At 34.9% G+C, this 13,750-nt stretch overlaps 1 protein-coding gene across 2 annotated transcripts in view; it reads left to right on the top strand.

Moving 5' to 3' along the window:
* Positions 1 to 13,750, top strand: part of LOC118187859 (semaphorin-5B-like) — a 317,610-nt gene that overhangs the window by 258,952 nt on the left and 44,908 nt on the right. For both annotated transcript variants that reach the window (XM_085827486.1, XM_085827485.1), the window contains 2 exons: positions 12,720 to 12,819; positions 13,013 to 13,121. In XM_085827486.1, the coding sequence (XP_085683612.1) occupies positions 12,720 to 12,819; positions 13,013 to 13,121 (209 nt within the window). The remainder of the gene's footprint in view (positions 1 to 12,719; positions 12,820 to 13,012; positions 13,122 to 13,750) is intronic.

Raw genomic sequence — 13,750 nt, 5'->3', positions numbered from 1 at the left:
TTTTCACAGATCTTCTTTGTCATATGAGCAACTTGTATGTCAAGATGCTAAGCAAAAATAAGTTTATTGACGATATCTGGGCCCATCTCAAAGCTTTTCAACTAAATCTTTTTGCTGGGCAGCTAGCTAAGAATGACTTGTCTCATTTCCCGAGGTTAAATTCAGTACCCTCAGTAAATGAAGAGAAGCTTAAGAATTATGAACGTGGCTTGAAAAAACTGCATTTTGAGTTCGAACGCAGATTTCAAGATTTCAGTGCTATTCATACAGAATTGGATATTTTTACCATGCCTTTCAACGTAAATTGTGAAGCAGTGAAGTCAGATTTGCAGCTTGAATTAATTGAGTTGCAATCTAAGAATCATTTCAAGCAGTTATTTCTAAATATGCCAAAGGTAAAGTTTTACAAATCCTTATCGGGTACTATTCGGTTTCGAGGGCCGTAAAAAATCACCAAATTATCGTTGATGCCAATGCTGCCAAAAAGAATTGCGACAACCCTAATAATTGCGCCAAGAAAGGAAGTATAATAGTAAATAACTATATAAGATTGACGTTTTAATTGGACGTCAATTAGGTAAGGTTAATTTCATATAATACTTTTTTATTATTATAATTTATATGAAAAAGGCTAAACATGACTGAATGGAAGCATAAGAGTAAAGCATCGCTATTTCGCTACCGACTTATCGCTAAAGCATAATTTCATCTCTTTGGTTGTTCAAACGTAATTTTCTATAATGAATGATGCGTTTTCTTTGAAAATATTCTCGGTAAAGTGCAGAATCGCTCACTTATGTGTTTGTCGCTTTTTACAAGGGTAAAAACAATTGGATTTTTTGTCAATTTTTACTTTTTAAGTGAAGATAGGTCGATGTGTACATAGATAAAGTCAAGGGTGTGCGCAGTACCATTTTTCTGCAATTCTAGGATTTTTTTTAAAAGTGAAAATAGGTTGATGTGCACATGGATACCAAGTATGTGCAGTTCTTAAATACGCGTCAAGCAGTGGGTGATTCTGCATTTTACCCAAACTGCTATTGCCGACTTTTCGTCATGGGCAATTCCCAAATTGTTAAATCCATAGGATATGAAAAGAGGATTTAAAATCAACAATGCGTGCTCCAAGTTTGTGATGTTTTATGTCGAGACAAGAAAAATAATTTTGTGACTGTAAGCCTATCTCGAAAAACGGTGGACTACAAGAATCGAAAACAGCGATAAAAATTTGACATCACAATTAGAGTCAGATTGGCCAGTTTAAATTTCATCCATAGACTGATATAAATGATACTGCTCAATTAGTATTATTTATAAGAGGTGTTGATGATAGCTTTGAAATTACCGAGGAACTGGTGTGCATGCGTTCTTTAAAGGGAACTACAACGGGATGTGATATGTTTCATGAATTTCAAGAAGGGCTTTTAACGCATTACCGACCGGTAGCCTATTAATCGACTTTTTATCGCCAACGCCTACCGACCGATAGCCTATTAATCAGCTTTTTTTAGGCAACGCCTGCCGACCGATCGCCTATTAATCGGCTTTTTTTAGGCAACGCCTGCCGACCGATAGCCTTATTAATCGGCTTTTTTTTAGGCAACGCCTGCCGACCGATCGCCTATTAATCGGCTTTTTTTAGGCAACGCCTGCCGACCGATAGCCTATTAGTCGGCTCTTTTTCGCCAACGACTATCGACCGATAGCCTATTAATCGCTTTTTTTCAGGGCTATCTAAAAATAGCCTATCAATCGGTAGCCATGGCGATAAACAATTGCCATTTGCTATATCATCTGCATTTTATTATTAGTATTGAGGTACTTTGCTCACTTGCGTTAAGTGCGTTGCTTCGTAACCTCCCACATTTTCACACCATTTTAAAAAAAAATTTAAAAAAAAAAAATCTTAAATGTTTCAGATTTTAAATTACGTCCAAAGGGGCGTTTTTTAACATTTTGTGTGTTACCTTTCTTTATTAAATATCATGTTCCTCGCACTTAAACCATAAGATCCAGTGCAACAGCACTATCGCAAAATAGTTTTAAAACGAGCATATCTTTAGAATTTCCGATACAGAGACTCACGCGCCGGAGATAAAAATGTTTTTTCTGCACAACGTTGCCATTGCTCGCTTTGAAATCCTTGAGTTTGTTAATCAAAAATTCGTCAAAGTTTTAAAAAATAGGAAATCGATCCTAAAACAAATTTCAAATTTCAAATTTGGTCTTCCACATGCTCATATTCGTTGGAGGATTACGTTATTCAAAATTCGATGACTCTATGTACCGTTGTTTTATCGCAATACGAGAAATATACATACATTTATGCAGATTTTTCATTATTTAATTTCTTCAAATATAATGCAGGACTCTAACATTTTGTGGCAACAGTTTGAAAAGTGAACCGACATTTATGAGTCCGACGCAAAATGCCAAAACGAAACTAATAGTCCTTCGGGATTCAAATCCCTTTGGACTAAAAAAATTACCGTTCACGATGAGCGGAAAAAATGGTACTAGAGAGTTTTATTTAGACGATTTATCAGATTGTCCTGACAGTTATCTAGAACATGAAGAATCTGCGGCCGGTCGGACGTGCGTATGCTGTTGAACCGCTAGCGATCCGTAAAGTGTTAACATTGAAAGTGCCTATTACAAATATATTTAATATTACGACCGATGGAGCACCAAATATGACAGGAAAAACAAATCTGGATTTCTTGGACTCTAATCAAACTATTCCGGGAACAAGGTTGTTTTTCTACATTGTGTTATACATCAAGATGCTCTGGGTAAATCTGCATTGAATATGAAACCCGTGCTTGATGCAGTCGAGAAGCTTGTAAATACTATTCGATCTCGTGGGCTTACTCGAAGGCAATTTCGAGATTTTCTTCAGTCCGTGCAATCTGAATACTCTGATGTACTGTATTACACGTAAGTGGCTTAGTGCAGGATGTGTTTTCGAGCGAGTTTGGCATCTAAAGACGACATTGTGTCGTTCTTCCATGAGAAACGGTGTTCTGCGGAGTGCCAAATGTTAGAAGATACACAATGGCTTTCGGACTTCGTATTTTTCACAGATCTTCTTTGTCATATGAGCAACTTGTATGTCAAGATGCTAAGCAAAAATAAGTTTATTGACGATATCTGGGCCCATCTCAAAGCTTTTCAACTAAATCTTTTTGCTGGGCAGCTAGCTAAGAATGACTTGTCTCATTTCCCGAGGTTAAATTCAGTACCCTCAGTAAATGAAGAGAAGCTTAAGAATTATGAACGTGGCTTGAAAAAACTGCATTTTGAGTTCGAACGCAGATTTCAAGATTTCAGTGCTATTCATACAGAATTGGATATTTTTACCATGCCTTTCAACGTAAATTGTGAAGCAGTGAAGTCAGATTTGCAGCTTGAATTAATTGAGTTGCAATCTAAGAATCATTTCAAGCAGTTATTTCTAAATATGCCAAAGGTAAAGTTTTACAAATCCTTATCGGGTACTATTCGGTTTCGAGGGCCGTAAAAAATCACCAAATTATCGTTGATGCCAATGCTGCCAAAAAGAATTGCGACAACCCTAATAATTGCGCCAAGAAAGGAAGTATAATAGTAAATAACTATATAAGATTGACGTTTTAATTGGACGTCAATTAGGTAAGGTTAATTTCATATAATACTTTTTTATTATTATAATTTATATGAAAAAGGCTAAACATGACTGAATGGAAGCATAAGAGTAAAGCATCGCTATTTCGCTACCGACTTATCGCTAAAGCATAATTTCATCTCTTTGGTTGTTCAAACGTAATTTTCTATAATGAATGATGCGTTTTCTTTGAAAATATTCTCGGTAAAGTGCAGAATCGCTCATTTATGTGTTTGCCGCTTTTTACAAGGGTAAAAACAATTGGATTTTTTGTCAATTTTTACTTTTTAAGTGAAAATAGGTGGATTTTTAAGTGAATAAAATTACATAGATAAAGCCAAGGGTGTGCGCAGTGCCATTTTTGTGCAATTCTGGGATTTTTTTTTTTAAAGTTAAAATAGGTCGATGTGCACAAGGATACCGAGTATGTGCAATTCTTAAAAACGCGTCAAACAATGGGGGATTCTGCACTTTACCCAAAATTCTATTGCCGACTTTTCGTCATGGGCAATTCCAAAATTGTTAAATCCATAGGATATTAAAAAGGGATTTAAAATCAAAAAAAGGATTTAAAAATTAAACTAGTATTTCAATGGCGTCTTAAGAAATATAGAACTATATAAACTTACGCAATCTGAAATCAGCGTGTACGCTAGATTTGACGCGCTGTTGAATGGGCGCGTTTGCTAGATTTGGCGCTTTTGCGCATACATTTTCGCTGCCATTTCTTACGGTCCTCAAAACGGAATAGTACCATTATCTACATTAATTTCAAGTTAAATATTAATTTGGAACTGTAATACAAGTTTAAATGCGAGAATTATGTAATTCCTTCGAATAGCTTACTCACAAATTATGTAAAACTTCAGTGCATTCTCGTTAGAATTGATAAATTTAACCCTTAATTTTGCCTTTTCTATATTTTCGCCTTCAGGTGAGCGGTGTGATTGTATTCCAATTGACTTAATTTATCTATCTTGTAAGCATTCTATGTAATTGTATGCCAGTATTGAAAGAAACAATCAATCTAATAAGAAAAGGGTGCGACTTGTTTTGAAAATGAAGCGCAAAAGGTTACCAGCGAAGATATTCCGTTTGGCCTACCATTATTGGCGACTTTATCGTTTGCGCCGGCAAAACGGAAAAGTACCATATTTTTTTACAGTTTTAAAAGATAAACCGGTGTGTCTCATCTGCAGTGAAGCTGTAGTAGTCTTCAAAGTATATAACATTTCCCGGCAGTTCACATCTAAGAATAAGAATTCCATTTACGAAGCAATGTCCGATAATGAAAGAAATCAAAATGCAGAAAGTCTTTGTAAAAAATTATCAAGCTGACAAAATTTTTTCAAGAATGTAAACGGTATCCAAGAAGCAGCTTCACGTGCAAGTTACATTGTAGCATAGAATATTGCTAAAAATAATAAAGGTCTCAGTGATGGGGAGCTCGTTAAACAATGCGTGCTCCAAGTTTGTGATGTTTTATGTCGAGACAAGAAAAATAATTTTGTGACTGTAAGCCTATCTCGAAAAACGGTGGACTACTAGAATCGAAAACAGCGATAAAAATTTGACATCACAATTAGAGTCAAAGATTGGCCAGTTTAAATTTCATCCATAGACTGATATAAATGATACTGCTCAATTAGTATTATTTATAAGAGGTGTTGATGATAGCTTTGAAATTACCGAGGAACTGGTGTGCATGCGTTCTTTAAAGGGAACTACAACGGGATGTGATATGTTTCATGAATTTCAAGAAGGGCTTTTAACGCATTACCGACCGGTAGCCTATTAATCGACTTTTTATCGCCAACGCCTACCGACCGATAGCCTATTAATCAGCTTTTTTTAGGCAACGCCTGCCGACCGATCGCCTATTAATCGGCTTTTTTTAGGCAACGCCTGCCGACCGATAGCCTTATTAATCGGCTTTTTTTTAGGCAACGCCTGCCGACCGATCGCCTATTAATCGGCTTTTTTTAGGCAACGCCTGCCGACCGATAGCCTATTAGTCGGCTCTTTTTCGCCAACGACTATCGACCGATAGCCTATTAATCGCTTTTTTTCAGGGCTATCTAAAAATAGCCTATCAATCGGTAGCCATGGCGATAAACAATTGCCATTTGCTATATCATCTGCATTTTATTATTAGTATTGAGGTACTTTGCTCACTTGCGTTAAGTGCGTTGCTTCGTAACCTCCCACATTTTCACACCATTTTAAAAAAAAAATAAAAAAATAAAAAAAAAAATCTTAAATGTTTCAGATTTTAAATTACGTCCAAAGGGGCGTTTTTTAACATTTTGTGTGTTACCTTTCTTTATTAAATATCATGTTCCTCGCACTTAAACCATAAGATCCAGTGCAACAGCACTATCGCAAAATAGTTTTAAAACGAGCATATCTTTAGAATTTCCGATACAGAGACTCACGCGCCGGAGATAAAAATGTTTTTTCTGCACAACGTTGCCATTGCTCGCTTTGAAATCCTTGAGTTTGTTAATCAAAAATTCGTCAAAGTTTTAAAAAATAGGAAATCGATCCTAAAACAAATTTCAAATTTCAAATTTGGTCTTCCACATGCTCATATTCGTTGGAGGATTACGTTATTCAAAATTCGATGACTCTATGTACCGTTGTTTTATCGCAATACGAGAAATATACATACATTTATGCAGATTTTTCATTATTTAATTTCTTCAAATATAATGCAGGACTCTAACATTTTGTGGCAACAGTTTGAAAAGTGAACCGACATTTATGAGTCCGACGCAAAATGCCAAAACGAAACTAATAGTCCTTCGGGATTCAAATCCTTTTGGACTAAAAAAATTACCGTTCACGATGAGCGGAAAAAATGGTACTAGAGAGTTTTATTTAGACGATTTATCAGATTGTCCTGACAGTTATCTAGAACATGAAGAATCTGCGGCCGGTCGGACGTGCGTATGCTGTTGAACCGCTAGCGATCCGTAAAGTGTTAATATTGAAAGTGCCTATTACAAATATATTTAATATTACGACCGATGGAGCACCAAATATGACAGGAAAAACAAATCTGGATTTCTTGGACTCTAATCAAACTATTCCGGGAACAAGGTTGTTTTTCTACATTGTGTTATACATCAAGATGCTCTGGGTAAATCTGCATTGAATATGAAACCCGTGCTTGATGCAGTCGAGAAGCTTGTAAATACTATTCGATCTCGTGGGCTTACTCGAAGGCAATTTCGAGATTTTCTTCAGTCCGTGCAATCTGAATACTCTGATGTACTGTATTACACGTAAGTGGCTTAGTGCAGGATGTGTTTTCGAGCGAGTTTGGCATCTAAAGACGACATTGTGTCGTTCTTCCATGAGAAACGGTGTTCTGCGGAGTGCCAAATGTTAGAAGATACACAATGGCTTTCGGACTTCGTATTTTTCACAGATCTTCTTTGTCATATGAGCAACTTGTATGTCAAGATGCTAAGCAAAAATAAGTTTATTGACGATATCTGGGCCCATCTCAAAGCTTTTCAACTAAATCTTTTTGCTGGGCAGCTAGCTAAGAATGACTTGTCTCATTTCCCGAGGTTAAATTCAGTACCCTCAGTAAATGAAGAGAAGCTTAAGAATTATGAACGTGGCTTGAAAAAACTGCATTTTGAGTTCGAACGCAGATTTCAAGATTTCAGTGCTATTCATACAGAATTGGATATTTTTACCATGCCTTTCAACGTAAATTGTGAAGCAGTGAAGTCAGATTTGCAGCTTGAATTAATTGAGTTGCAATCTAAGAATCATTTCAAGCAGTTATTTCTAAATATGCCAAAGGTAAAGTTTTACAAATCCTTATCGGGTACTATTCGGTTTCGAGGGCCGTAAAAAATCACCAAATTATCGTTGATGCCAATGCTGCCAAAAAGAATTGCGACAACCCTAATAATTGCGCCAAGAAAGGAAGTATAATAGTAAATAACTATATAAGATTGACGTTTTAATTGGACGTCAATTAGGTAAGGTTAATTTCATATAATACTTTTTTATTATTATAATTTATATGAAAAAGGCTAAACATGACTGAATGGAAGCATAAGAGTAAAGCATCGCTATTTCGCTACCGACTTATCGCTAAAGCATAATTTCATCTCTTTGGTTGTTCAAACGTAATTTTCTATAATGAATGATGCGTTTTCTTTGAAAATATTCTCGGTAAAGTGCAGAATCGCTCACTTATGTGTTTGTCGCTTTTTACAAGGGTAAAAACAATTGGATTTTTTGTCAATTTTTACTTTTTAAGTGAAAATAGGTCGATGTGTACATAGATAAAGTCAAGGGTGTGCGCAGTACCATTTTTGTGCAATTCTAGGATTTTTTTTTAAAAGTGAAAATAGGTTGATGTGCACATGGATACCAAGTATGTGCAGTTCTTAAATACGCGTCAAGCAGTGGGTGATTCTGCATTTTACCCAAACTTCTATTGCCGACTTTTCGTCATGGGCAATTCCCAAATTGTTAAATCCATAGGATATCAAAAGAGGATTTAAAATCAAAAAAGGATTTAAAAATTAAACTAGTATTTCAATGGCGTCTTAAGAAATATAGAACTATATAAACTTACGCAGTTTGAAATCAACGCGTACGCTAGATTTGGCGCGCTGTAAATGGGCGCTTTTGCTAGATTTGGCGCTTTTGCACATACATTTTCGATGCAATTTTCTTGCGGCCCTCAAAACAGAATAGTACCGAAAAATGTTCCTGGTGTTATGAGATTACACGAAGAGCATTTCTATGCAGATGATTGTGAAAAATATTAATACAATTTTTACTTCCTTGTACGAAGTATAGTAATCACGAAAAATTCAAGGTACCATATTTCAACGAAAATATCCATTTTGACCGCTATCGAATGCAATTTAACGATGTTTTTGCATGATATCTGTATATATGGACAGAATAAAGGACTGTTTCCCCCCCCCCAAAAATTATAAAACTGATTTAAAATGGATTCAGAATAGATTTTTTTTGTGGCGTCTGCACGTGTGTATGTATGTATTTCGCATAACTGAAAAACGAGTAGCCTCGGAACGTTCAAATTTTGTATTATATAGGACGGATATAGGATGTAGTTGTATACCTCCCTTTTTGGTGACAATCAGCCGCACCTAAAGTAAATAAATGTATATATACATATACTCGCTGTGTTACTCGGCTTCGTGAGCTGTTTTTCTATTCTTATATGGTGGTAAATTGTGCATTTTTTCCTGTAAAAATGATTGAATTATGTTGTTCTTATCTTCCGGTTAAGGTTTTATGCCTTTCGTTAATCTGCATGCAATATTTGTAGAATTTGTTAATCTGCATGCAATATTTGTAGAGTTATCAACAGTTTAAAAGCGGTTAAGATTAATTTTTCTTACTATAGCAGCCATATTTGTTTACATTTGAGAAAATTTTGTCTTCTTTCCTGCTGGCTGAATTGCTTGTTTCTGCTCAGAAACGCTAATCTTAATTGTAAAAATTGAACGTGTATATAAATCTCAACACGTTTCAAACAGTTCTTAAATTGGGGCTTTAGGTTTCAATATATTCCATCATTTTTGTCGAAGACTTTTAAAGAATTCCTGCGGTAATGAGTACAATATTTTGCAATAAGCAAATAAAATGGTAGGGAGCGAAAGCTTTTATTAAAGTTTGTCTATAAGATATGAAGATATATAAATTTTGTGATTGTTAAAACCAGGGCTGTGGAGTTGGAATCAGCAGATTTTGGGTTAAAGGGAGTCGGAGTGGAGTTGCTAAAAATAGGTCGACTCTGACTCCAACTCCAGTTTTTGTTGGACAGTTTGAATTTGATATGAAATTAAAATGAATTAAAAAAAATTAATGACAACCTGAGTTATTTTTATTTATGAACTGTATACATTAATAAATAGTTATTTTCTGTTTTATTGACATATTAATAAATATAAGGGAGGAGGATGGATCTGATAGTTGCCATTAGTGATTAAACTGATTCATTTAGTTACAAATATCACTGGTAAATTTAGGTAAGCAGCAATAACTCCTAAAATTGATGCCATTCTTAGGAAGTGAGCAGGAAAAGGAGCAATTATTGATCAAGCAATGCAATAAGGAAGTACATATTTGATGATAAAGTTTTCAGAATTTAAAACTTTTTTAGAAAAAGTAGATAATCCTAATGTTTCCCTAACAGAAAGACTGTGGAATTATCTTGCAGAATTGGAAACTCTTCTTTCTACACCATACATAGCAACAAAAAAGCTGCAATCTGAAGAATTGACAGGAGGCGAGAATGGAAGAATGGGATGTTTGTTCTTTCGGAAATGGAGGGTTTATTGCAGAAGGAATCTTTTCTTCAGTAAAGAAAAGAGAAACTAGTATGCTAGACAATGAGATCTTGCCGGGTTCAATATATGTAGATCCGAAGCACCGAATTTTCTTGGATGATGAACAAATTAAAAAGGCAAAGAAAGCCATCTATAAACTTTCATTAAGGATGAAATTATTCTCAGAACAATTGGAGAATTCAAATCAGGACAGTCAAACTGCAGACATTGCAGTTAAGTCTCAACCATCCTCTTCCAGTGATGAATTAGATTTTGAGAAATATTTTTGGATAATATTGAAAAGGCTAAGGCAAAGCGAATGAAAATAAAGAACCAAGAGCCTTTCAATATAAAAATGAAAAAATACAAACAAGTTTTCTACATGGCCTTTGAAGAAATAGAGAAATATGATTGTGCTTACAAGACACCTCTTTTAGAACTTATAAAAATCTATCCTGAAAAGTTAAAAGAAGTAGCCCTAACAGTAACAGCTCTTCCTCCTACTCAAGTTAGTGTGAAAAGACTCTTCTCAGGTCTGAAGTTTATCAAATCGGATCTATGGTCCTCCAACAAAGATCTTGCCGAAGCTATACTGTTTCTTAGAAATAACTAATGCCAGTTTTCCCATTTCATAATAAATGTTAATTAATATAAATAATTTGCTATGCCATCAATTTTTTTTTTTTTTTTTTTTTTTTTTACCTGTAGCATCTATTACTTCTTTTATATTAAAAAAATAAGCTGTGACCCATGTGTATATGTTTACATATAGTATTTAGTTTTATAAGAAAAACTTATTTTTGTACTCAGTGAATTTTAGATAATTCAGTATGTTTACACACACACACATATATATATACAGTCACACACATATATATATACAGTCTTTAATCCGGACTCGTCGGGACTTCAACGATTCCGAATTATCGATTTTTCCGGATTATAGATCATAAGTTTAAATCTGGTAAGATGGCATGCAGAAATTATATTAATTATAAAATTAAAAATATGAAACCGTAATTTATAAAATAATGAGCAATTATGATCTAAAGGGTATCAAAATGTACAAAAAAAGAAGCTTAATATTTATTTGTTTACTTTATTAAACATTTCTTTTAAACGCGCGCATGCGTAAAGCATACCCTACGCATAGCCGGAATTAGAAAATTGCAACCAGAAAACTATTTGATTTGTATTCGTGATATTTATAATGACGAGAAATTTGATTTAAATCATATCAAAGACGGAGTACATCGAGATTAAATACTACATTTAATAAGGAATTATAAGCCGAATAAAATAAAAACATCTGCCCTAAAGATAACGATAGTGCTGACAGATCAACTTCCAGTTCATAGCGCGCCGCGACGTCTCTCCCCCCGCGCAGAGCAGCGTGAAATTGATAAACAGATGTCGGAACGGTTAGATAAACAAAGGATATGCCTTTATCCATTTTTTATAGCAATTCGTTTTTTGTTTGATGGACATCGAAGCATACTTTCGTTTTCTAGATCCTTTGGGAGCTCCAGCATCGGAAATTCTGTTTGACGTCATCGAAAGTTCAAGCTTACTTTTATAAAATTGCTCTTACAGTCTGCAAAAAATAATAAGCCGGATCCAGTTCGAAGATTAAGGAACAACGCAATCATCAACATTAACTGAAATAGATAATTAGATAATTTTAGCTTATACCGTCCGTTTTACATTAAAACGTATTCTGCGCTTGCGCAGACACATATGCGCAGTCGTAAATGTCTTGCGCGCACGCGTAAAACGCCTATGCGCATGCGTCAACGCGGCGCATGCGCAGAAAGATTTTAGCTTTGAGGTCCGGATTATAGATCATTCCGGATTATGGGTGTCCGAATTAACGACTTTTGACTGTATATGAGTGAGTCAGAGTCTTTAAAATTCCAGGAGTCATTCATTTTCCCTACTGACTCCACAGCCCTGGTTGAAACTATAGGTAAAGGGACATAAACTCATCTTTCTCTGCCAAAGAAATGGAAATGAAAAGTATGAGATGGGAATGACACATTTCAGTTTTGACCTGATTTTGGGATTAAAAAAGTATCTAGGCTGAGTTGGGAAAAGGCAGTTATTGTTACTAATTGTTAATAAAGATGGTAAAACCAAGAGATAGAGGTTGATGGGTACTAAAAGCATAAAGAAAATGCTTAAATCAAAATTAAAAGCAATGGAATACTGTTAATTTTATCCAAGGTTCGATTACGAGAAGTCTGGCTGTTTAAATGCTCTTATAATTTTTCCAGTTTTTTTTTTCCCTCAATTCTTTTGAAAAGTGTCTTTCAAATGCATATTTCTCAAATAGTATTACTATGATATTGATTTTCCTTACTCTTACAATTAAACTCAGAGGTAGCAATATACATTTATGCTGCAGTTAGAAATTCCTCTTTATTATATATTCCAAAAGGTATTCTGCTGTATTGATAGCATTTTACAACATGCAAACAAAGTTCTGTCAATTCTCCTTAGTACTGCATATAGAATTCTGGTTTTTAATTAAAGAAATATGAACATGAAAAACCTATATTGTCTCGTATCTCTCTCTCTCTCTTTATTTATTTATTTTTTTGAAAACAGAAAGATAGCAGTTTAGTAAAGAAAAAGATACAAAAGTGATTTAACCTAATCTGTTAAATCTTGAAAACATAAACTAGTGATAAATGATGTTATATGTGCATTTTCATTTTCTTTAATTTATGTTATCTTTTCAGACCTGAGAGCATCTATAGACGTTTTTAGTCAAGGGAATGTAAAGTCTTATGGTCAATTACTTTTTGACATTCATAGATATCAGCTAATTGTAGGTTCAAGGTAATATTATAGTATAATTTATGTTATAAGTGAATACTTAATTAATTAATTTACTTAATGAAAGATCCCAATTTTATAGGCTACATTCCTCTGAATTTTGTCATGAAATGTTATCCATGAAATTTTTTTGACTTTGTAGTGTTTTTTGTAATACCCATATCCATTCTGAGCTGCATGTTTTGAAATATTCTAGGGATTATTTATTTCGACTAAGTCTGGAAGGTTTAAAAAAACTTGAAGAAGCTCACTGGCCCGCTGATGAGGAAAAAGTTCAAACTTGCTACCTGAAAGGAAAAAGTGAAGTATGTAGAGTGTTAAATATTTTAAGCTATTTGTGTATTAAAAATATTAACCACGATAAAGTTATTCTATTCTCAGTCATTGCAAGTTCTGCTATACTATTCCATTAGAATATTAACTTGTATAAGCAAATTTTTAATGGAAATGCTTTTAAACCACTTAAAATATTATTTTCTTCCTTCACGTTCGTACGGGATTTGTAGATTTGGATTGAATAAAGACAACACTACTTTATGGAATATCAAAACACACTTTATTGGCCGGTATTAATCAGGACACCTCGTTTTACAGTCGTCGAATATGTACTATAAACTCGCTGGAACAATCAGCGACACAGCCTTCAGGTTATCAAGTTATAACGGTGGAGACAGCTTCACTGGAAAGCACCAGAGTACAGCTCCCGACTCTGCTCAGTCGTTCTCGGAACTCCACGTACTCTCGAGACTCTCCACAGTACAACTCGCGATGCACTCGACACACAGAGCACAGCTGCCGACTCTTCGGTTCAGTCGTTCCCGGAGCTTAACACACTCTCTCGACGATGCACTAACCGCAGTACACTAAGAGACTCTTCGTTGCACTCGGCACTCGCTGTCCGGCTGCCAATTCGATCGACTCCACACAGAGTGAC

This window comes from Stegodyphus dumicola, chromosome 12, assembly GCF_044657685.1.
Source record: "Stegodyphus dumicola isolate Sdum_Otavi_A_Nest chromosome 12, ASM4465768v1".
NCBI lineage: Eukaryota > Metazoa > Arthropoda > Arachnida > Araneae > Eresidae > Stegodyphus > Stegodyphus dumicola.
This window is presented reverse-complemented; position numbering and strand designations above follow the sequence as displayed.